This window comes from Artemia franciscana, chromosome 5 (assembly GCF_032884065.1).
Source record: "Artemia franciscana chromosome 5, ASM3288406v1, whole genome shotgun sequence".
Taxonomy (NCBI): Eukaryota; Metazoa; Arthropoda; class Branchiopoda; order Anostraca; family Artemiidae; genus Artemia; species Artemia franciscana.
Window position 1 is genome coordinate 58,764,167 of NC_088867.1, and position 23,558 is coordinate 58,787,724.

The 23,558-nt window shown below is 33.8% G+C and overlaps 1 protein-coding gene across 1 annotated transcript in view; it reads right to left on the reverse strand.

Moving 5' to 3' along the window:
• Nucleotides 1-1,977: 1,977 nt before the first annotated feature.
• The window catches only part of LOC136027649 (tyrosine-protein phosphatase non-receptor type 4-like), a 195,024-nt gene continuing 173,443 nt past the window's right edge, over nt 1,978-23,558 (reverse strand). Inside the window, exons 14-17 of the mRNA XM_065705076.1 lie at nt 18,568-18,684; nt 10,022-10,248; nt 7,417-7,701; nt 1,978-2,404 (exon numbers count right to left, since the gene is read on the reverse strand). Coding sequence (XP_065561148.1) covers nt 2,321-2,404; nt 7,417-7,701; nt 10,022-10,248; nt 18,568-18,684 — 713 coding nt within the window. The 3' untranslated portion in view covers nt 1,978-2,320. The remainder of the gene's footprint in view (nt 2,405-7,416; nt 7,702-10,021; nt 10,249-18,567; nt 18,685-23,558) is intronic.

Consider the following 23,558-nt stretch of genomic DNA (forward strand, 5'->3'; position numbering starts at 1 on the left):
CAGGGAGATCTCCCACGTTGTTTTTCGGGATTGCTTAAACTAGTAGGGGAAGTAAATTTATATATCGTTCGTAACCGGGAGGATGTGATGATTCCAGCTAGTCCCTCGGTTCGTTCAGACTTCGGCCTGGCTATGACTGTGGGACGAGCTTGGAACTTGGTTCCCGCTGAGATCCGGCAGTCACGAACACTTGGCTCCTTTAAGAGACAGATGAAAAGTTTCTTATTAAAGGCTTCTTATTAAATGTTTCCTATGGTTTATTTATTATTATTTTTTTTTCCTTTTTTTGGTTTGTTGTTTTGTTGGTGTTGTATCCTCGATGACGCGTGAATTCTAATTTGTATTTTATTATCGGGTGATGTGAGGGTCGCTGTTTCGTGGGGACTGCCGGTGAGTTGATTTCTTTTTCTTACATATTTATATTTAGATGTTGTTTAGTATGTTTATGACAAGTTTTTATGATTCTTTATTTATTGTATGCCGTTCCCCAAATAACGGGCCATTGAGCCCTTTGGGATATTGTTTTTGTTATTGTTATTTTATGAAAATAAATAGAACTTGAACTTGAACTTGTTTCACAAGTGGATTTTCTTTGAAAAAACATATTTCAAAAATGATTCTTTGCCTGGATGTCGGGATTGATTAATAATAGATTTTAGTATGTATTTTGCTGTGGTGTTCTTACGCTGGGGTGACCTCCTCTATGATCTCCTACCTTGTATGTTTTTTTGTCTTAGTTTTTTTTCTCTCTTTTTGGAATTATTAGTATGACGAGACGTTGTGTTTTTTTTTCTATGCATTTGTGCTACCCCAGCCTTACGAGCTCTGCTCTCTGTTGGGGCATAATATTGTTTTTGTATATTTTTAATTTGAATTAATAAATATTGATTGATTGATTGATTGATAGAATTTACAATTAAAGCCCTTCCCAAATTTATATAACTCTATGCTAATAGGATGACCAATGAAGGCAAGGGGGACTGAGAGACATATTGCTCTTTATTAAGTCAAAATTATCGTTTTGACTGCGATAAGCCTCTGTAATTTCTACCAATAGATAATGATTTACTAAAGGAATTATTCTCACCTACTTCATATAAAGTGGAATTGTGTGCCATTTTCAGGGGCACTAGAGCTCAGAATTTGAGAATAAATCCCTTCCTAAGGCCATAAGGCCATATGCTTATACAACGATCACTGGGGAGAAGGGAAAGGGAGACATATCACTCTTTACCAAGTCAATGCTTTCATTTTAATTACGATAAACATCCACAAATGCCACCAGTAGATAATGGTTCATTGAGGAATTTATCTCATTCATTGCTGAAAAAGTGTCAAATACGCCCTGTCAATTAGGAATATAGCTCTTCACTGCAGGCACATATTGACTGCGAGAATATTGCTGATATTTAGTTAAGAGACTCTATAAAGTCAGTTTTCACGCTGCAGTTTTCATTGCAAAACCAAGAAAAACTTCAATGTATCATTAAAAACATACAAAATTTCTTGCTTTATTCAAACATAAGAAATATTTGTATTTACTGAATCAAATCCCTAACAAATCATTATCTCTTAGTCTTTAAATCAACATTTTTACGGAAAAGGAGTATTGTAAAACTTAACTAACGGGTTGATAGTTCAACGTAGCAACACTCAAAAATTTGATACAACTTTCAAAACTCACAATTTTTAAACAAATAAAAGAAGAATCACAGGAAATCGCAGTTTTCAGATATGAATAGATCCAAAATGGATCAAGGGTGAGATTTTTTAAATTTTAACTTATCATTTACTTTAAGAAAACTATTTTTCATAACTTTAATTGCGATTTTTCTATACATTGTGTATGTTTATACCCAACACAATAGTAAAATTGTTTTTTACTTCTTCTGAAGATTTGGTATGTCCACGCATAATATGTGCACGGATGGACCTAAAAAAAGAGCATCTTTAATTACGAGTTGGCAACTTTGGAAATAGAGACAGAAGAAAAATTTATTCTCTAAATGCCAAAAGTATTACAGAAAAAAATATCTGTACTTAAGTAGTCACAATCACAAGCACATAAATATAAGTACAGAAAACTGTTTTTCCAAAAGATATGTATATAAATTTACAGAATAAAGAAAAAAATATTTCTCAAAATAAAACACTCAGAAAGTAAATAATACAACAAACCTACTTAACCCTTTGAGATCAAACACTTTGAACTGAGAACAAACTTGTAAAAAGCCTCTAAATAAAATGGTTGTTATTCTTTGGATGGAGAGTGTCTCTTTAGCACAGCAAGGACGGCGAAGTCACTAGGGGATTTGCCGAGTTACCGTCGAAATTCGGGTAGAGGCTTTACTAATCCTTGATTAAACACGTAGACAATACACTTGCAAACAAAGTTGAACTGACTCTGAAAAAATTAATTAATAATAATTTAAAAAGTAATTTAAAAAAAATTAGATAATTAATGAAAATGACTCTGCAAACAAAGCTGACTATGAAATTAAATATCGCCAGTTATTAGCAAAAACTTTGTAACTGACACCTAAAGTCGAAATTCAGATACAAATGCTATCTAACGTCATATTTTACAACTATTCTAGTGGTATACTTCGTTTTTGTCGTATGATGCCTCTCAGATGAAGAAGTCAAATTTATTGCTAAACTGTTAAAACAATGTAGGACCACTTCTTACATTGTTTCTAACTGTTTCTAATTGTTTCTAACAGATTCTAATTGTGATACAATCTCATTTTGAAATCCAAATTTGATGTACGCCAGATGATAAAATTACCATGACGTGGGCAAATATTCGACTCATCTCTGATTTTTTTTTTTTTTTTTAAGTAGTTACTTTTGTAACTACATTAACTTTGTAACTACCTTTTTTTAACCTTTTTTCTTAACCTTTTGTTTCTTAACCTTTTTACATCAGTGATTCCAGTGATTTAATGATCAGTGAATCAGTGATTCCAGTCAATGATAAAACAGTTGATAAAAAAGATAACGATTTATAATTGTTAGAAAAAATTGTGAGAAACAGCTCAACCACTTTCACAGAAGTGGTTGAGCTTTTTGAGGTCTCAACCAAGTAGCAAAGCTCTACAAACGGGTCTCAATAGCGGCTTTAAATTGGCGTTGAATTCGTTGTTCTATCTACAATATCTTTGGCTCCACAAAAATCGATTCTTTCTCGATTACATTTTTTTTTAAATATGAAAAAGTGCAGATAAGACCTTTTAGCTATCAAGCAGCAATATATATATGTGAGGGAATCTGTAAAATAGGAGATTAAAGGAGTTGAAAATCGGACTATTCGATACGTCACATTAGTGAACAAGAAATTATTTTGGATAATTATCAAATGGTTTAATGATTTTATTCGGTCATTTCATATCTATTTATTTTATATAAATTGAAAATTAATTACGTTTATAAATTTATTGACGAGACTATATACATATTTAAGAACAGTTAAAGCTGTATAGTAGCCGAAAACTATTGCTCTGCACAAGATTTTGACCAAGAACGTATGAGTGAGAGAAGTGGCGCGCCAGAGATGTAGAAACGGGTCAAAATAAGTAAGAGTTGAGAAGAAAAAAATGTCTGAGTGCCAGGTGTTTTGGCAATTTTGTTTATTTCAAACAATTAAAAAAATTTAATTTTGATTAGGGGGTAGCAAGGGATGGCTTAATTATTATTAGTTAAACCATCAATAGTTGAACAAGCGAAAACGATACTTAATTCAAGTTCTTCAAGGAATTTGTTTGAGGACAATTTTTAGGAATGAGAATTTTCGAGGAGAAAAACACTATTCCTTACGAAAGTAGGGATTTGAATCCAATTAGTATGTATGGTATGAAAGAGCTGTTTAGATAGTTAAAAAGAATTCTCAGAATGCAAGGAAATGGTACCTGTAAAGCAAGGTTATTTTGTATATTAGATCGGCTAAATACGGTGGAAAAAAAATACCTAAAGAAAACCAACAACATTAGGCCAATATTGAATACAAAATGTGACCAATATTTCGGACCAGTAATCATGGTCCAGTTTCAGCGCGCAATTAAAATAAATGAAAAATAAAACTTACTTGTTAACAAAACACTTAGGAATTATAAGAAAAACAACTCACAAGACAAAATTGTGAGATGTGACTTGAAGAAACAAAACAGACCTTTTTAGGTTTCATTTATTTCAATTAGGCATGTAAAATCACTGCGATTATCAATCCAAAATATTCGCCTCCTTTTTTTTTTGAACGTTTTTTTGTCTTCTTTTGTTTTTGAATGTAAGACGTTCTTAAGGGATATCCAACAAAGAGGAGCAGAAAACGTGGCCTTTTGTATTTATTTTTAACGGAATTGCGCTCTTTGATTGGCGAAAAAGGAACGTGAGAGGGGGAGAGGGGGGCTAGTTGCTTTCTAATATTTTTAGTCACTTAAAAAAGGCAATGAAACTTTTGATTTCGATCTAATGATCCCTTTCCCGATCTTTTATGATCACTGGTTGGATATGATCACACTTGGAGAAAAAAGCACGCATCCGTGATCTTTGCGCTGACTAACAATGCAAAAATTCTACAATGTTGTACATATATTGTTGAAACCTCTACATTATGGTTCTCTGTTATGCTGAATCTGATGGAGCGATTTTCATTAAGATCACTTGATATTTTGGGGGTGTTTCCCTCCTTTTTCAAAATTTGGAAAACTCTGTAAGGCTTGTAACTACTGATGGGTACCATTAACTTTGATAAATTTTACATATTTCGAATAAGCATCACAATTCGATTTTTTTAAATGTATCTATTGTCATCAAGACTCCGTTACTTACAGTTTTGGTTACTCATGAGCCGCATCACTCCTTACTTACAATTCGTTACCACGAACTGTTTGATTATCAGGAATTTCAAGAAAGAAAAAAAAAATCACGAGACTCTGGGAGCTTAGGAAGTAGACTGCAATTCATTGTATCCCAGACTCCCTAATTTTTTGAGCTAACCAAGTAGATGTGGATAATAGACAAGTATATCAAAATATTCAAAATGCATTATGATGCACTGCAAATTGGTACATTGTCCAAGTAGCCAAAATAGGCGGAATTGTATTACGAATACCAGGAATTTCGAAAAAAAATGGCGAAAATCATGAGATTTCGGGAGCTGAAGAGGTGGAATGCAATTTTCTTTATTTCTAAGACCTCCCTAATTTTCTGAGCTAAACTAGAAGATGTAGATAATAGATAAGTAGAATCAAAATATACAAAATTTATCATGATGCACAGCGAATTTATACATTCTCACTGTATTGTCCAAGTAGCCAAAATAGGTGGAGTTGCATGACAATTGACAGGAATTTCGGAAAAGATCGCAACAATCACGAGATTCTAGGAGGTGAAGAAGTGGAATGCAATTTTCTAAGAGCTATCTAATTTTCTGAATTAAACAAGTAGTCATGGGGAATATACAAGTAGAATCAAAATATACAAGATTTATCATGACACACAACGAATTGATACATTGCCACTGTGATTCACAACTCTGTGATTCACTGTGATTCATTGTCCAAGTAGCCAAAACAAGTGGAATTGTAAGATGATTACCAGGAATTTCGGAAAAGATCGTAGAAATCATGAGATTTCTGGGAGCTGGCGTAGAATCCCAAAAGAAACAACTGATATGGAATCACTCGTAAGAAACAGCTGAAAGCGTTGCCTCCTACAGAGCTACATTTTGTAAAACATTGTAAGCGTTCTTACTAGCTTGGAATCTGGAATGCCTCATTGATTGCAAGACAATGTATGTCAAGCCCTTTGAGTTATGGATCGCTATTACCTGGACAAGAAGCTTTTCCCGTTGTTTCGAGCGCTTTTTCGCTTCCATCAGAATATTCAGAACTCTTTTGTGAGTGTAACAAAAAATGCACCAAGAACTGTAAATGCCTTCTTCGATTTTGTGATGTTTTGTGTGCTTGTGCCGGAAAGTGTGATAATTCCCCTGAAGAAGTATAACATATGCGTAATTTGTGGCCATTTCATTTGGATTCTTTTTCTTTCTCTTTTTTTCATCAAAGACTCTATTTCTGCAGTTTATTTTTTTTTTTTACGTACTTCTGTCAAGGCTAAGATTCAATATATATGCACTTTAATTTATTCCAAGTGGCTCCCGTTTTGAAGCCACAAACGGAATGCAACCGCAACGGTGTTGTCACCTTCCAATGAGCTTCAATTGCTCTGTTCCTCCCCCTTTGAACATAACTCTAATGCAAGTACAGTAAAGTTGGTTTCTGGTGTCACCACTTCAGTATGTTTTAATGATATGCTAGAATCTGACTGTATTCATCATTTTTTCTTTTCTCTCTCGGTACTTGATTCTGTTTATCATTCTAAGTCCAAACCTCTCATCCAGGTCGAAAAACAGAGAATATAGCTCATCGAATATGCAAATTAGGTGATATATCCTTTGGCACAAAAAATTTTCGTTGCGCCCGCGTATATTCGTTTTCAGCAACCAATTCTGCCCCTGGTAAATTTCTCAAACCTTCTTTAGCTCGTTGAAGCCAGTGATGTTAGAATTTCTTTGACTGGTTCCCTGACTAATATGCTATAAAGACAAGAGAGAGAAAACAATATTTTGCACAAAAAGGTTTTTACGCAAAAAAGAAAAAAATTCATATATCTTATCTTTTATGTATTTATAGTTTTGGTTATAATAAGGCAAGATAGAATAATATAGGAATAATATTCCTGTTAATTAGAATTTTCTGCGACGCTAAATGCGGTTAGCACTTACGGTAACAATCTATTGGATAAAATTACGCTTGAACGGGCCAACAAAAAATTCGGGCCATTTGAACATGTGTTTTGATGCAAATATATTGAAAATCAATTGAAAATTTCAGCTGAAAAAATCAATTGAAAATCAATTGAAAAATCTTGGTATCCCTAGGGATACCAAGAGTGTCTAGTTTCTAATGGTTCTAGCTTTTATAATGGTTATAATGGTAGCTTTTATAAATTAAAAAAAAAAAATTAAGATACATCCTGGAAGTAACAAGCGTAAAAATTAAGAACTGTGCAAACCTCTGAACAAAAATAACCTCCTGAACCTCCTGAACAAAAACAAACCTCCTGAAATAGGAATTCTAATACATCAGAAGTTTCGAACTATCTGAAGTCAGAAATTGCCATATTAATTATTACAGGTTAAACATTGCGAACATATATACTTAAAGATTTATAAATAGAGGATAGATAAAGGTTTATTTAGCATTCAGAGCTATATATAGCCGCGTATCAAAGCTAAAGTAGTCTGAATTTGGAGAAGGCTCAGGATTTAGGCAGGAAACACCTTGGGGCCTCTCAGAGCCAAATACAATTTGCACCATAATCATAATCGCACCACAATGCACCAAAGATACTCACAGGAGTTTGCACCATCATCGCTCTTTGATCCCTCATTATTTTGACAATTTCAATTGGATACACAGGTTCATTGGCTTCAATTAAACAGATTGCTGTCTCCATCAAGATCAGCACACCAGTCCGACCAATTCCTGCAGAGCAATGGACTACAGTTGGTTCGACCATTCCAGCTCGAGCCGCTCGAACACGATTAACAAAATCTAAAAACTCTTCATTGGACTCTGGGACACCATGATCAGGCCATGCGAGGTACTGCATTTGGGTCACGTGACGCTCTGCCCCGTTCTATATGACACAAAGATAAGGTAATCATTTATTACCCACTTCAAATAAAGATAAAAGAAACAGTGAAATCTGCTAAAGAAAAAGACACAATACACTAAATTAAGTTATAACAATAGCTAGCAATTAAAAACTACAAAAAACGAAAAATATAATAAAGAGAAAAAAAATAAACAAAAAACAAGGACAGGACAAAAAGAGGTGAAAAGACAATTGGTCATTTGTTTAAGTTTTTAGTCTTTATTTAAATAATTGGTCTTAGCTAAGTTATATAAATAATCTTCTCAAGATATTAAGGGTAGCCAATAGCGCATTAATTAATAGGGATTCAGGAAACACAAAGCACAGATAAATACAGAAACAAAGAGGTGAAGAATCAGGTACCATGAAACCTTTTTCAACCTGTCAAGTCTCCACTTCTAGAATATTTCATATGAATCTACCAAATAGAATCCAGTTATTGATGGAAAAATCGTTCTTTAGTTCTAGAATAATCAATAGCTTTAGATTATTTCAAGAGTTAAGGCGTTCAGTTCTAGATGAATCTACTCTCAGTAAGTTTAAGTAAAGGCTGGGCTCCTCAGAGTAGTATCTAAGGGCCAATACTTTTCCTGGTGTAAATCAAAAACATAGGGGGCAATTTCATTAACCCTATATGTCATTTTGCTGCCAATATCATGGTCCGTGCAGTTCTCCATAAACATGATCAAACTTTAAAGGCTTCCCTATTTATTCTATCGAATCACCTTGAGATGGAAGTGATCTGATACCTATATGCTCATCTTCAATACATTCAAGAGTAATGATCTAGCAATTATCCAATCGAAGGCCTCACGTAAACATTCAGACTTTATCTTCAAGGGATAAGCTAACCCTTGATTCAGCTAACAGCCATCCCTATCCTAGTTGACAAACTTTGTTCGATTTGACTTTATGGAGTACCAAATCTTGGCTTTTTAGAAATTAAAAGTAAATGAGAAGAAGAAAGAAAAAAAAACATTTTTCTAATTTAAATTATTAGAAGTGAAACTGAGAGGTTAGAAAAGCAAATAATTTTTCTTTTTTTTTATTGGGTTAACAACAAAGAGGGTAAAAATAATTAAAAAAGACAAAAAAATAGACAGAGAAAAGAGAATAAAAAGAAGAGTATCTGCTTAATTCTTTGTTTATTTTTTAGACTCTCTAAACCTAAAAATCTCTTTAATTTCTTTATAAAAAAGAGAATAATCACAATTAAGAAAGAAAAAAAGAAATTAAAAGGCCTTAGAAAAAAAAGAAATGAAAAATTATTTCCTTTCAATAGAAAATGACTAACTTATAGTACTTTTGTATCTTTAAACGTATTTTTCCCACCAGTCTTAGAAAGTAGATGATTATGAAATTCTTCGGTCATCAAATCAAAAAAAATTGAATATCGAAAAAATATTTATTTCAAAATGTATATATTGAACAGCAAAGGTTTCAGCTATGGCTTTATTTCCAATTAATACTTTGTTTAAACAGAAACAAAATATCTACTTAAATCTTTGTTCGTAATTTTAAATTCTCTAAACACAAAACTTTCTTCAAATTACTTCAGCTAAACAGTAAGTCTAATTAATACTTCGTTTAAACAAAAAAAAAATATCTACTTAAATCTTTGTTTGTAATTTTAAATTCTCTAAACACAAAACTCTCTTCAATTACTTCAGCTAAACATCAGATCTTGAATCAATACTTTGTTTAAAAAAAAAAAAAAATCTACTTACATCTTTGTTCGTAATTTTAAATTCTCTAAACACAAAACTCTCTTCAAATTACTTCAGCTAAACAGCAAGTCTCTAATTACTCTAATTAATACTTCGTTTAAACAAAAAAAAATATCTACTTAAATCTTTGTTTGTAATTTTAAATTCTCTAAACACAAAACTCTCTTCAATTACTTCAGCTAAACATCAGATCTTGAATCAATACTTTGTTTAAAAAAAAAAAAAAATCTACTTACATCTTTGTTCGTAATTTTAAATTCTCTAAACGCAAAACTCTCTTCAATTACTTCAGCTAAACAGCAGATCTTGAATCAATACTTTATTTAAACGAAAACGAAAATCTACTTACATCTTTGTTCGTAATTTTAAATGCTCTAAACGCAAAACTCTCTTCAATTACTTCAGCTAAACATCAGATCTTGAATCAATACTTTATTTAAACGAAAACGAAAATCTACTTACATCTTTGTTCGTAATTTTAAATTCTCTAAACGCAAAACTCTCTTCAATTACTTCAGCTAAATATCAGATCTTGAATCAATACTTTATTTAAACGAAAACGAAAATCTACTTACATCTTTGTTCGTAATTTTAAATTCTCTAAACGCAAAACTCTCTTCAATTACTTCAGCTAAACAGCAGATCTCGAACTGTCCTATCTCTATGCTTGAATCCACATCTGGCCAATACTTGTGGCACTTTATTCTCCCTCTTTCAAGCAGTGTTGTGAGCATCACAATTAATGTTGATTGAGCCTCCCAGATCATGTACCAAAAATCTGTTTGAGTTGTAGGCAATGGTCCTAAACAGGAACGGTTGACAGTTTACTTAAGGAAAATGATAAACTAATGCATATCAGTTCATACTAAGGCAAACTTCAACACATGAATTAAAACAACAAAGAACAACGAAAATATACACTTCTCAAAAGGAGAAATAAGAAAAAAAAGAGGGAAAAAGAGGGTAAGCGTAGAAAAAGAGTAAATTTAACACCAAAAGCAATAAAAGCGTGATTGCATGGAATTACTTTAACAAAGACACACAGAATACAAAATATTACATCATACCTTTTTGACAGGGGTGTTTCCATATAAGGTCAACCATGGCATGATAGTCGTTGCGACTGTGCAGAAACACAAAATTTAGCCTTTTTAAGTTCATAAATATGGACCCTCCTCCTACTTTCAAATAGACAGTTGTAGGACATACTTTGGTAACATAATATTTCGGAAATGTCATTTCAAAAGATACCTGTTCGTGATACTATTTTTATCACGTTTTGACTACGTGTGGCATTTGAAATCATCTCTATTAATTTATGTGATTTTCCTTTGCTATTGTTGAAAACCTTGGCTCATATCCCACAATTTCGTATCTATGGAATGAGAAGGAAAGGAGGAGGGGTGGTGGTGACCCTGTATCCTCCCATGACCAGATTACTAGAATTATGGGATACTTGAAACTGTAGACCTTCCTCATTCGTTCTGTTGAAAGCACGTTCGTTTTTCTAATACTTCTGGTCATCTAGTGCAGGTCTTTAAGCAAACTATTTTTTCATGGAAACCTTAAAATGTTTCGATAGGTATGGAAAACACAATAATTGAAAATTAAAAATCCGTGGTTACGACCAAATAAATTGTCCACATACAAACATATATAGAGTGGGAAGGGTCGATAAAAAAAAAAAAAAAAAAAAAAAAAAAGCCAATCTTTATGATTACAGTTTTCAGTGTAGGGCTTTAACAAAATAAGGCATAAGAAAAGACAAAACTGAATATAAAGCCCACAAGCAAGATAAAAAAGAAAAACAAGAAAAAACGTGGGTACCCTTTCTCTATATGTATTTACTATACCTACAGTCCTTCTACACAAAATGAAAAGATTTGCTGCTAAATTCAAAACTAAGTTGAGAACAAGCTACAAGTAAAGCGCAAAGGGAGCCTAATCAAATGACGGAACTTATAAGGTTTATTGTTCACACTTCAAATTTGATTTGCACTTCTGCGCACAGAGACATACCAACCAGGTTTGTTCTTTTTGTTGATTATTTTTGCTAACAACAGCAAACATCACATTTACATTGGTGCAAAAAAAACATACTTTGGTAAAAAATGTTTTTAATTTCGCTAAGCGAATATTTATAAATAAATAGGATTTTCTTTTATTCGTGTTCTGATGTTGTAACAAAGTGAAGACATTGAATTAAACCATTTCAACTGGCCTAAGCAGACCCGTATCCAGAGGGTCAGGGGGTTTGAACCCCCCACCCAAAATGTTTGTCCGATTCGTAAAACGTAAGAAAAATGAATATAAATAAATTTTGGATGCGTTTTTAATTTTTTTTTGTACCCCCCCCCCCCGAAAAATCCTGGATACGACTCAGTGCCTAAGGCTCTGAGAGGGATTACCAAACTTGTTTAACAGTGTTTGACAAGCAAATCAGGTAAATCTATCGCACGCCTCGATTTCAACAGAAGTTCTCTTTTAAAAGAAATTTTAGAGGCAAATTACTTTTACAATGTAAATATAATGATAATTTAGTATGCATCTAACATGTAGTATGTAGAATGTAGTATGTGTATGTAGTATGCGATAATGTAGTATGCATTTAAAATGCAGTATGTAATATGTGGTAATGTAGTATGCATCTAATGTGTAGTACGTAGAATGTAGTATATGTGTGTAGTATGTGATAATGTAGTATGCATCTAAAATGTAGTATACAGTATGTAGTATACAGTATGCATCTAATGTAGCATGCATTTTAGTATGCATCATTATGTAAATATAATGATACTATTACTACTACTACAACTAATAACTCACCACAGCACCAAGCCGACTGAGGCCAACAGAGCTACGCAAGCTCCTCCTCCAACCAAATCTATTCAAGGCCTCTCTCTTTACACCCTCCCAGGAAGTTCCCGTTTCCTTTAAATCTTTATTTATGACATCCTCCCACCCCAGACGGGGACGACCTGCTTTCCAACAGAAAAGCGGAATAAGCAAAATTAAGAAGATTAAGTTACAGGCGTAAGGCTCCGCTGTAATTTGACACCACCTTTCTATCCCCCATGGATCCATAGCTGGAAAGTTGGGTGTATTTCAAAAAGAAAAAATTGAGCTCCCAAGGAATTTTTCGACTAGCCCCACCCCTATCAGAGATCAAGTAAAACATAGCAGCCTAAGCTTATCGTAAAAATAACAGTAAATGACATTTTAATGTGCCTGCTCATTATGGCACATTTAATAAGCCGAATCACGTTTTTCTTTTTTTTTGTGGGTTTAAAATATGTGGACAATTACTTTAGAACCATCTGTCTCAATATTGGAATTCTTGAATATTCCTTTAAGATACTTTTTCCTAGTGCACAGAAGTTCCATATTTGGGAATACTTTCCTAATTTGTAGCATGGAACGTAGAGAATAATTTCATCGATTTTACGAAAATTAAAGCGAAAATGAATGGAGATAGGGATGTTTTTCTGCTAGCTAATCCTATTAGAATATCGCATCCTTAGGCAAACATACAGTTTTTTTTTACCTCTGATTGGAATAAAAGAAAGATATGGTTAATAAAAAAGAGTTCATTTTCGAAAGTAATGCATAATCACGGATAAGTATCTAAATAATCATTTTAACAATTGAAGAATTTTTTCAAATCTTTGAACAAACCTTGTAACGCCTTCTTCCTTGTTGATTGACGACATGAAAACATAATCAAAATGCAGAAGAATGGATGCCCCCAAATAGACAAAAAAATTCAAACGAACTTTCCACAACCGCAAGATTCTGACAGCTGTTCACTGGGACCAAAAAGGTGTATTACTCATGGAGTTTTGACTCAATGAGCAGTAGGCTAAGGAAGGAGTATTCCCAGCTCATATACAGGACAATTCTTAGAGCATGTTCGTCCACCTCTTCAGGTTTAACGTTACTCTTTGCATTTATTTGAAAAAAGACGTCTTTTTTCGAAATTTGATCTTACGCAGATATAAGGCTTATGATATGAGATTTTCTTCAATGTAAGTAGGCGAAATATTTCAGAAACTTTTTGTACTATAGGACAGGAGTTGACAGCTCCCTTAAGTGATCTCTCGTAAAGTAACTGCTTGTGAACGAGAGTTATTCTCGGGAGTTGGTAACTCCAGACTGTCTGTTGTATTAATATGGAAACTAAGGAGCAATTAGTGTAGATTCTTAATATAGATAACTTCGAAGACCACATTGCTTTTCCATGACGAAAATATAACAGTTCAAAATAGGGATGAAACCTTTTAATTGACGGTGAAACAAAAATAAAATTTATTAACTGAATATTTCGAACACATATACAGTGTCCACCATCAGCAGTAAAACTGCTGAAAAAAGGTTGCTATGCCCTATGAATTCCAAAATTCATTTATGGGATCATTCTCATAAAAATAGTTCATTCTTAGTTTTAAACCTGTGTGTTTCAGGTAGAGCAAAATTCGAGTATTCCAAGGTTTAAACAGCTAATGTATACCCCCTTCCCCAAGGAAATCTAACCTCAAGAGATAGCAAACTTTTCTTTTTCAATATAACTTACTTTTCGGCCTCAATACTAGTTCCTGAAATGCTCTCTCCATATTAACAGGGTGAACTATGTTTATAACATTTGTTTTTATTAATTTACTGAATGACTTACTGGTATGATCGTTATTACCAAGTAAGCACAAAACCTTGACTGATGCCTTTACCCATTGAAAGTTTTATCAAAATTTCAGAATTCTAGAAAAGACTTGCAGGAAATTAAGGTTATAAAATATCAAAGTTCGGTGTTAGGAACCTAATAATTATATAAGGTATAAGTATATAACATTAGTGTCAATATTTCAGGGTCTATAGCATTCCTCCATTTCTTAGCAAATTTTACATTGTTCCAAGAATGCCTTATTAAATTCAGAAATTCTACCGACAGAGCTCATAAATTAAGAAAATCCATCAAAACTTTCAACAGTTCTTTGATCAAAGAAATTTCAATTCCTCGAATTACTTCGTTCAGTTTAAAGGACAGTATTTTAGACAAAAAAACAAAAAAAAAAAACAAAAAAAAAACGAAAAAAAAAACAAAAAAACGAGATAGTAAAAATAAAAGGTAGACATTTTCCCAAACCTGGCTATACAAGGAAACAAAACCAAGTTTTTCAAATTTTTTGATTAAACGAAAGCATGTAGTTCGATTAAACGAAATCCAAAGGAATGAAAGCAAGTTTTCCGAGTTTTTCGATTAAAACGAAAGCGAGTAGCTCCATTAAACGAAATCCAAGGACGAAAGCAAGTAGATCATTCAAGAGCAAAAATTAGGCTAATTCTACAATAAATCAAATTCAGATGGTTATTTCCCAACAATGTTGGCATTTTATATTTCTTTTTTGATATTTTCTTTTCGTTTGGTTTTCAGTTATGTTCGGTTGCGTTCGCAAATGTGCAGTCTTATAGCCCTGGAACACCCACAAGCTCTTTAACCCACCTTACGTTTGAATTACTAAAATAGGGTAATCTATTTCCAAAAAAACTTCAGCTGCCATTTACTAAGGCATAAAGACAAGGGTCTGAATGGCAGCCTTTGAGAAAAATGTAACCCAAAAATGAAGTTTTGAAGTTGTTCACACCTCGTCCTCCAGCAATATTTTTAAGAATACCTGTTTGGTCGGTGTGACTCAATAATAAATTTATTTTGCGTTATTTTGGTTATTTTCTGTATTGCAACTAACCAATTGTTTTGTATAATTCATTCAAATTAACTTTGGTTATTTCTTGGATTGGACAGGAATACCTTTACTGTATATGTATTTCTTGTTTTCTTTACCTTGGCTTTTATTATATTCTTTCTTTTTCGGTTATTATATCGTGTTTTATTTTACTCCTTTTACAAATTCTTTTTAGTTTACCAACATTTTTGGACCTCATGCTGACAAACGAAATATCAATAATACATTTTATTTTCATCTACGACTGATTCCATTGAATTAATTTTGCTAGTAAGGCTTCTGATAATTTTATTGAAAATTATAAAATTTAATAGGTAACTGAACATTTAGATATAATTTGTATCACAGAATTGAAGCTAAAATTCCTCTCAAAATAACAATTCATCTGTTTTTTTTTCTTTTTGTTTCCAAGAGTTATTCCAAGTTAAATTCTAGTCTGCAAGAGTTAGGCCAAGGTTAGCTTGGGAAAATCCTGGCAGATTAAGTAGGCTAGTTAACTTAAAGCTGGTAGGCATAGAGGAGAAAAAAACTCTTCTCGCTCTAAACTACATTTTAAAGCACCCAAAAAAGATAAGTATGAAGCAGTTAACTGATGGCAATAAAAAAGACATAAGATGCTAAGCTTTAGTTCGCGCGGTTATTTTCCGTTTCGACGCTGGACGTTGAATGTTACGACTCCTACAGTTTTCCCAGTCTAAGAAATTAGGACATTTTAATAGAAAAAATTTCCAGGGTTTAAAACATAGCTTTGAGTTTAAATAAACATAGTTTGACTTCATCCTACTAAAATTCATCGTATATAAAATAATATTGCCATCTAGCTTTTATCCATCATAGATACCACTGTTAACCGCTTACCAATACCTAGAAGGCTGCGGAAAATTTATTATCTAACGGTATATAGCCCACCAATGATTAAGTATTGGTGAAAATGTAGATGCTATTAACCGGTATATTATCTTACCCCGACTAACTGACCGAAGAATGTGACTTCCTAACATATACAAAGACACACTTTGATCAATGAGAATATGTCAGCTTTTTGAAACTCTTTAGAAATAAGAAATTCTTAGTGTGGTTGTGAGTAGTGAAGTGTTGACGTGGAAACGTGTCATTTGGAGGTGTGGAGTGAAAGTCACGGATGAAATTACCGAGGATCTGGAAGATGCAGCCAGACGGCATAATAGTAAAATATGATATTGAAATGTTAAGAAATAGAGAGGAAGTAATCAGTCTGGACATGTTCCAGTCAATTATTGGGACATGACCTCAATGGATGACAAGTAGAGTGTTAAAAAGAGATGGGCAGAGCATTCTGAGAATGCATTAAATTTAATTTATACTGATAAAATTTAAGGATGTGATACCAAAAAGATTGGAATAGATACCGACAAATTGGAAGTGAAGGAAGGATTATTTTCCTAAGACGAGTTAGAGGATAGAGGATAAGACGAGTTAATGTTGATAGTTTTCGAAAACTCCCGTGGTTGTGAAGTTAGAGATAAATTACTGTATTAACTTTAAATAATAGATAAATAACTTTATTTAACCCCTTTCAAAGAACGGGGACAAGAGTGAGTGGGGTAATTATAGAAGCATTAGCTCAGTTTCTGCAGGGAGCAAACTATATAGAATGATGATATTTATGACAGCAAGAACTACTGTAGGTAGAGTTTTAAGAGAGGAACAGTGTGGTTTTAGTAAGGATGCATTACCATATTTCCACTGCTAGATTAATAATTGTAAAGTACATGAATAATCAGACCCATATAATCAGGAATAAATAGGAATGCTGTGAAGTCCCAAGTCCTCTTCTGTAATTTACACGGTAGTTATGTGCCCAATAGTGTCTGTCTAGGTGATAGTGAGGTGGCACCCACCACAGTACTAACATGTTTAGATCTCCTGATTGGGTCTTCGATTAAGAATACACGAAAGCTTTTGCTTCGGATGGCTAAACGCAAACTTAGACTTACTTTCGCTACTGTGGTTACATTGCAGCTTAACCTGGAATGGAAAGCTCTTCCTCGAATATATAATAGTGTGGCTCTCCTGCATATTCTATATTTGACCCCATTTTGGGACATTTTTACTGAATCTGATAGGCGAGTATTGTGAAAGCGCTATTTTTAGTACGCGAAGTTTTTGTTTCAGACCCCTCGGTAGTTCAAGAATAGGTATATCGTTAACCGTTTTGGTTTCCTTTTTTTTATTGTACTCTATACTTAACCATCAGTTTTAAAGATTACTGAACAAGCATTTGATTCAACAGATAGAAGAGCCTTAGTTTGGGCCCTATCCTTGTATGGCGTACCAAATGAGTAGATTAAAGAAATTAGGTCTATATAAGCCAACAATATTACTGCGGTTAAGGCAGGAAATTTGGTAAGAAGTCGGTTTTGTGTTGAATCGGGAGTTAAGCAGGGTTATAACTTATCCCCGTTTATAGGAATTTTTATAGGGAACTTTGTCCTCAGGAAGACGGCAAAGCTTATGGGATATCATGGAATGAGACCGGAAGGTAAAACTCTCGAAGACATATCTATTTAGATGATTTAAGTGTCCTAGATAAAACAACAGCAAAATCAATGACTTTTCCAGTTTTTCAGAGCGGGTGCAAAAATGAGTTTAAAAAATTGATTTAAAATGACTAAGTCATTAAGACTAGGAACAAAAAAAGCTGAAGAGGTGATATTGAGTTACGAGTAGAAATGTTAGAAAGGTCAAGATTGTTAGGACACGTTTTACGGTTGAAAGATGGCAGATTGCCAAAGATTGTTCATATTGACCATCCATCGGGGGCCAAACAAAAAGCCTGCAATCGGCCCCCATGGGATTGGAAGAGCTCATAAGAAGGGATTTAAAGGATAATAGAACCTATCGGGAAGGGAATTGAGTGAAGCCTCCAGCAGATTGGGGAGGAGGGAGGGTGCGCAGCTCTGTTGGCCGCAGGCAACTTGCAGCTGCAACGGGTCGTTAGAAGCAGCATTGACATTAGTGGTATCATTTAAATTTTATTTTAAAATAAGACCTTCAGAATCGATGAATGGGATATAAATTTTGGGAAAATATGTATAATACAAAAGTTATGAAAATGCATACACTAGCATTTATCAAATTAAAAATACAATATCATTTTTCATATTTAGTGCTTTTTAAATATTATACTGAAAATATACCAAAAGTGCATCTTTTTTTCACAAGAATTTATTACCAACAATCACACGCTTTTAATGTACAATATACCTTTGTTTATAAATTAGCAGAAATTGAGCTATTAATGTAACTGTGATTCACTTGCCAGTAAGTCTAATTTTGCGATATTAAATGCCTTTGCTGGAAAAAGTTGCAGAACAATTAAAAAAAATTGAAGAGCATTTATTTACCTTGAGTTGCAACATAGCGGTTGACAATTCCCGACTTGGGTATTTCCATTTGAACAAAATCAGCGTTTATGTAATCACCAGTTGAAGAAGACTGAAGAACAAACCTCGTTGAATCGTCTATAAGAAACGGAGAAAATTGAACAAATATAAAAATATATAATGTCTAGGATTGCATAAGATTACATTTCATATTACTATAGATTACATATTAAGTTAGAAAATTAATACATTTTCTGCGTCTAAAGTAACGAAAACTAGTAGTCATTGGAAATGAAAGAACGAGCCGTAAATCTGTTCGGAAGTGAAAACGACTAAATCCACTAGTAGAATTCCTACTCATTTTACCTATCTATAACCAGGAGATACCCAAAAGTGGCTAATATCGCCGATGATTTGAAGCATACCTTTTTTGAATTTTTCATTCAAAAATGTCATTTTTCAGTTTTCATTTTACATATTGGAATGATTGCTCCCCCCGTGTATTTTGAAAAATATATTTCGACCCCCCCTTAATTTTTACGGGTTGAAGCATATGAGCTTGAGAGAAAGGCTATAGAAAGAACAGTTCCAAAGTCACCAGACATTCCATAAACAGAAAATCTGGAGATTTCCCAGAAGATCATCTCAAAGAATCAGTTGACCACCACCCTAAAAGCTGGTGGACACCTATCCGATTCTCTATAAACGGTATACCATAACAATATATTTGTTTATAACCTTTATGTGTATTTATGGCTATCAATTACATGTTTGTATGTTTAGGGAATTTTTCAATCTGTCAGTAAATCAATCTATCAATCATATGTCTACCAGACGTATGGTACATTGTAACCAAAACTGCTTCCCTCACCTTTGCCTTTGTCTGTGGCTTTTTTTTGTTCATTTTGGAATTGGGGGAACTGAGCAATGTTTTCCGCTTCTTTATAGTATTTCACGATAAAACATAAAATCACGAAGTTAAGAAGAAAACGAGGAAAATAAACAGCCAGTGAAAAAGCTGAAAAATTATACAAATATTTCGGTCAAGACCTCCGCTTGACCGTCCTCAGTGCAGAATAAAACTAAACAAGACCCAAAACTAAAATATGATGACCCTTTCTTAGAAACTTATGAACACCGTAGCTACACCGTAACACCGTTTTGAAGATAAGCTCCTCGAAGGCACAAGTCATGGTGTCTGGTATATCAGCTCAAGACCCCCCAATCTTACTAGAATAGTCACCCATAGACGAGATCACTGAATCCAAGTACCTAGGCTCTCTGGTAAACCCAGTAGGAGGATACATATCAGAAACTCAGTCGATAATTGCTTCAGCAGCCGGAGTCTTCGCCCAGCTAAATCACCCTCTATGGAACCAGAAAAATGTTCGTCTGAAGACAAGAATAAGAATATATCAGGCCCTTGTTCGGTCTGTCTTTTTATACGGCAGTGAAACGTGGGCTCTGAAAGCATCCTACATTCAAGCCCTCAACTTATTTGACCATTCATGTCTAAGGAGGATCATTGACATTAAATTCTGTGATTGAGTCAGCAATGACGAACTCTGCAAAATCTACCATCAGCAGTTTGACTTGGTCACTATAATTAAACAAAGAAGACTCCGATGGTTCGGCCATATACCTCGCCACGTACACCACACCTTAGTCAATAAGGCCCTCAGATGTACACCTCTTCCAGGATGGAAATAGCGACATGGGAGACAGAAGAAAACGTGGCTCGCCTGCATCAAGACTGACCTAAACACAATCGGTGACTTCAAGAAGTATGGACGAAGATGGGAAAAGCCTTGGCTCAAATTGATCGAACCACTCGTGAACGACCGAGAATCTTGACTTACTACAACGAAGGAGCTACTGGACGCCAGGGAGAGCTGAGATGCTTGAGTCATGCTACAAGTACAAATTAAAAGTACAACATCATGAAAAACAACAATAGCAAAAATCCTTAGGACAAATCAAAAATAAGATCTCTGAAAACCCCATAGAACTGTTTTTATTTTGTCATGGAGCAATTACCTTGTCATACATTATCTGCATGCAGTGAAACAAGTTAGAAAGAATCCCTCCTGAGGTTAATTCCAAGATAAAACTACTTGGGTTAGAGAGATGCTACCGCACTTCCCTCTTCCTCCACGCCCAACTGAGTTCAACCGCAAATGTATCCGCATACGCCCCCCCCCCGGGATGGCCTTTAATATACAAAAAGGATATATTACAGCAATGAAATTCTTACTTTATAATATACAGGCTGTTTCTATTAATCAGGTTAGCGCGTTTCCTTCCGTTATGATACACTTTTCCAAATCAAACACCAGATCGAGAAGATAATCAGTTTAATGTAGGAACTCTAGCGTATGAATATATTGAAGTAATAGATAACACGTTATTAGGGGTATAATTGGAGCCATAAGAAGGGGAGGGTGCATTTTAAAGTGAATTTATTATTATATTTGGAAAGAGTGTAATAGAAAGGATGGAGTAATGTGTTCATCTTGTCCCTATGTCAGTTATGGAATCTCGTATAAGTTTACTCTCTTTTAGAAACGGTGTCTGAAGCAGGCACACGTGCCGACGGAGTGAGTGGATCTGTGCTCCTTCAGCAACGAATTTCGAGATCTTTTTTTAAATTTCGTATATTTTCTTTATAGTTCACCAAGTTTTTGTAGGTTTGTTTTCAGTTATACCCCACAGAAATGCTCTTCAACTACAAAAAGGAGCCCCTGCGTCTTCGAGGACTAAGCCTACCAAATGTTCCTGGATTTTTCTTCGTCATAAATAATACGAAAATACTTAATAATAGCTGCACTTGGAAGGTAGACATTGAGAGATACAAGGGAAAAGATAAAAGAGGGACTCCCTTAAAGAGGGACTCCTTTTTTTCTTCCTTATTTCTTTCCAGGCAAGATCATATCGCGCCTGATTTAAAAAGTAAAGGTAAAAATAGGACATTGGACTTTAATGTCTCTACTGGCGATGCTGATTTCCGTTTTAAGGCCCTTCAGTCAGGAAATACAATGGAAGGGACGAGCCATTTTGTGCTTTCACTCATCCTTCCTGTTTTCCTTCCCCAAATTTATCCTTTTACACATTTAGAGCTGGGTCGACTCTGGCGAAGCTTGTAGTCACGCCACTGACCCCTGTTCAAAACCTAAAAACAAGCGACACCAGGACTCAAACCCCTGTCCGCACAGACAAAGGACTTCAAGCCTAGCGTACCAGCCACTCGGCTAGGGCGGTTCTTTTGCATCAGGAATAGAATCAGGATAAAAGTGATTTGAATTTATTAGAACAAGCCTAAAATTTTATCATTTAAAATTTTTAACAGGAAGTTGTATAAACGTCATTATCTAATTCTTCCTAATTATGTTTTTGCTTCTTTTTTTTAATATTTGAGCGTGAGATATATATGAAATGTTAATGATCTTAACGAAGGGTTTAAAAATCCCATTAGGAGCCCAAGGTTAAACTAATCGCAAATTACGATATTAGTCAACACATGTAATAGAGCTGTAATCTCTAACTGATAATATAGTATAAGATCTTTTAAAACAGTGGTTCTGTAAAAATGTCATGAATATTAAACAAACATAGCTTTCAAATAAATTAAATAATATAAGTATCAGTTTATATACATAATTAATACATATGTTGAAAGTCTGACTCAAGACCCGACGGTCCTAAGCCACAGAAAGTTCGACGTGAATTGTATGAAGATAACACACAGAGATTCAATATACATTGTATAAGTAAAATATATAAATAAAAACAGAAAATTTGGTTTACTGAGCGTTGCATTACCAATTTAATTTTACAGAACCAAATTCATCAAAATTAAAGCTTTTATGTTCCCTGGAAGCTTCTAAGGTCTAATTACATTCTGAAACCTGTGATTTTCTCAGATTTTTCTTTTGTTTTTAATGCAGTACCACTTTTTTTTCAGTGTTGCAATGTTGAACCGTGACATTAAATTAGAAAAACTAACTAGCCAAAACTGACAACACTTTCGTATGTTAAAAATCCAAACACTGACAACCTGTTGATTCCCAAAATAAACTAATCCTTCAAAGGAAATCTGCACGTTTTTAAGGTCGTCAGTATCTTACGTTTTAAGCGTTTTTTGCTGATTTTTCCCGTACTTTTTTTCAATTTGGCACCCGCATCTACTAAAAACTATAAAACTGCTCAGAAGGATTTTCTCATTAAAAGTATAATTCCCAATTTTTCAGATATTTCCAAAAATATAAATGGCTCTGTAAGTTTCTACTTAACCAATTCAGACAACCAGATTACACTCTCACTATTCTTGTGTTACCACTGTATTGTATATACCAATTTTTTAGTCAAAATTGACTAGTCAAAATCTCTTGACTTTTCGAGGGTATCCCCCCCCCCGTATTTTTTGAAAATCAGACAAGTTTTTTCAGGCTCGTAACTTTTGATGAATAGCATTTTTGATGAATGGCTCTGTAAGTTTCCACTTAACCAATTCAGACAACCAGATTACGCTCTCACTATCTTTGGTAATTAAAAGATTTTTAATTTAAAAATTATCTGTATTTCAAATTGTTAATTCTCTAATTCTCTAATTGTATCCTTCTTGTTTTGATCTGACTCTATTTTTAGAAGTCATGGGTTATTATATTTGGGCTATTAATTTATACGGGTTATTATACTAAGTAAACCATAAACTCGTACTAATTATACTAATTATACTTATTATACTAAGTAAACCATAAACAAGGATCCAGAATTGGATCCTTGAAAGCTTACGTGGTGCAGCGGATAGCGTGTTCAAATTTTAATGCGAAAGTTTAATTCCTGCCGCAGGCAATTTTTACACACTTATCAAGTTAAATTCTAAACAAAACTTCTATTTTTCTAGTTTCAATTAAAAAATTAAAATTATTGCCCAGACACCATAAGTAATTTTTTGTATACTAACTTTAGCAATTATGAACTGAAAACTAAAATGAAAAAAAAAATTCCTATGG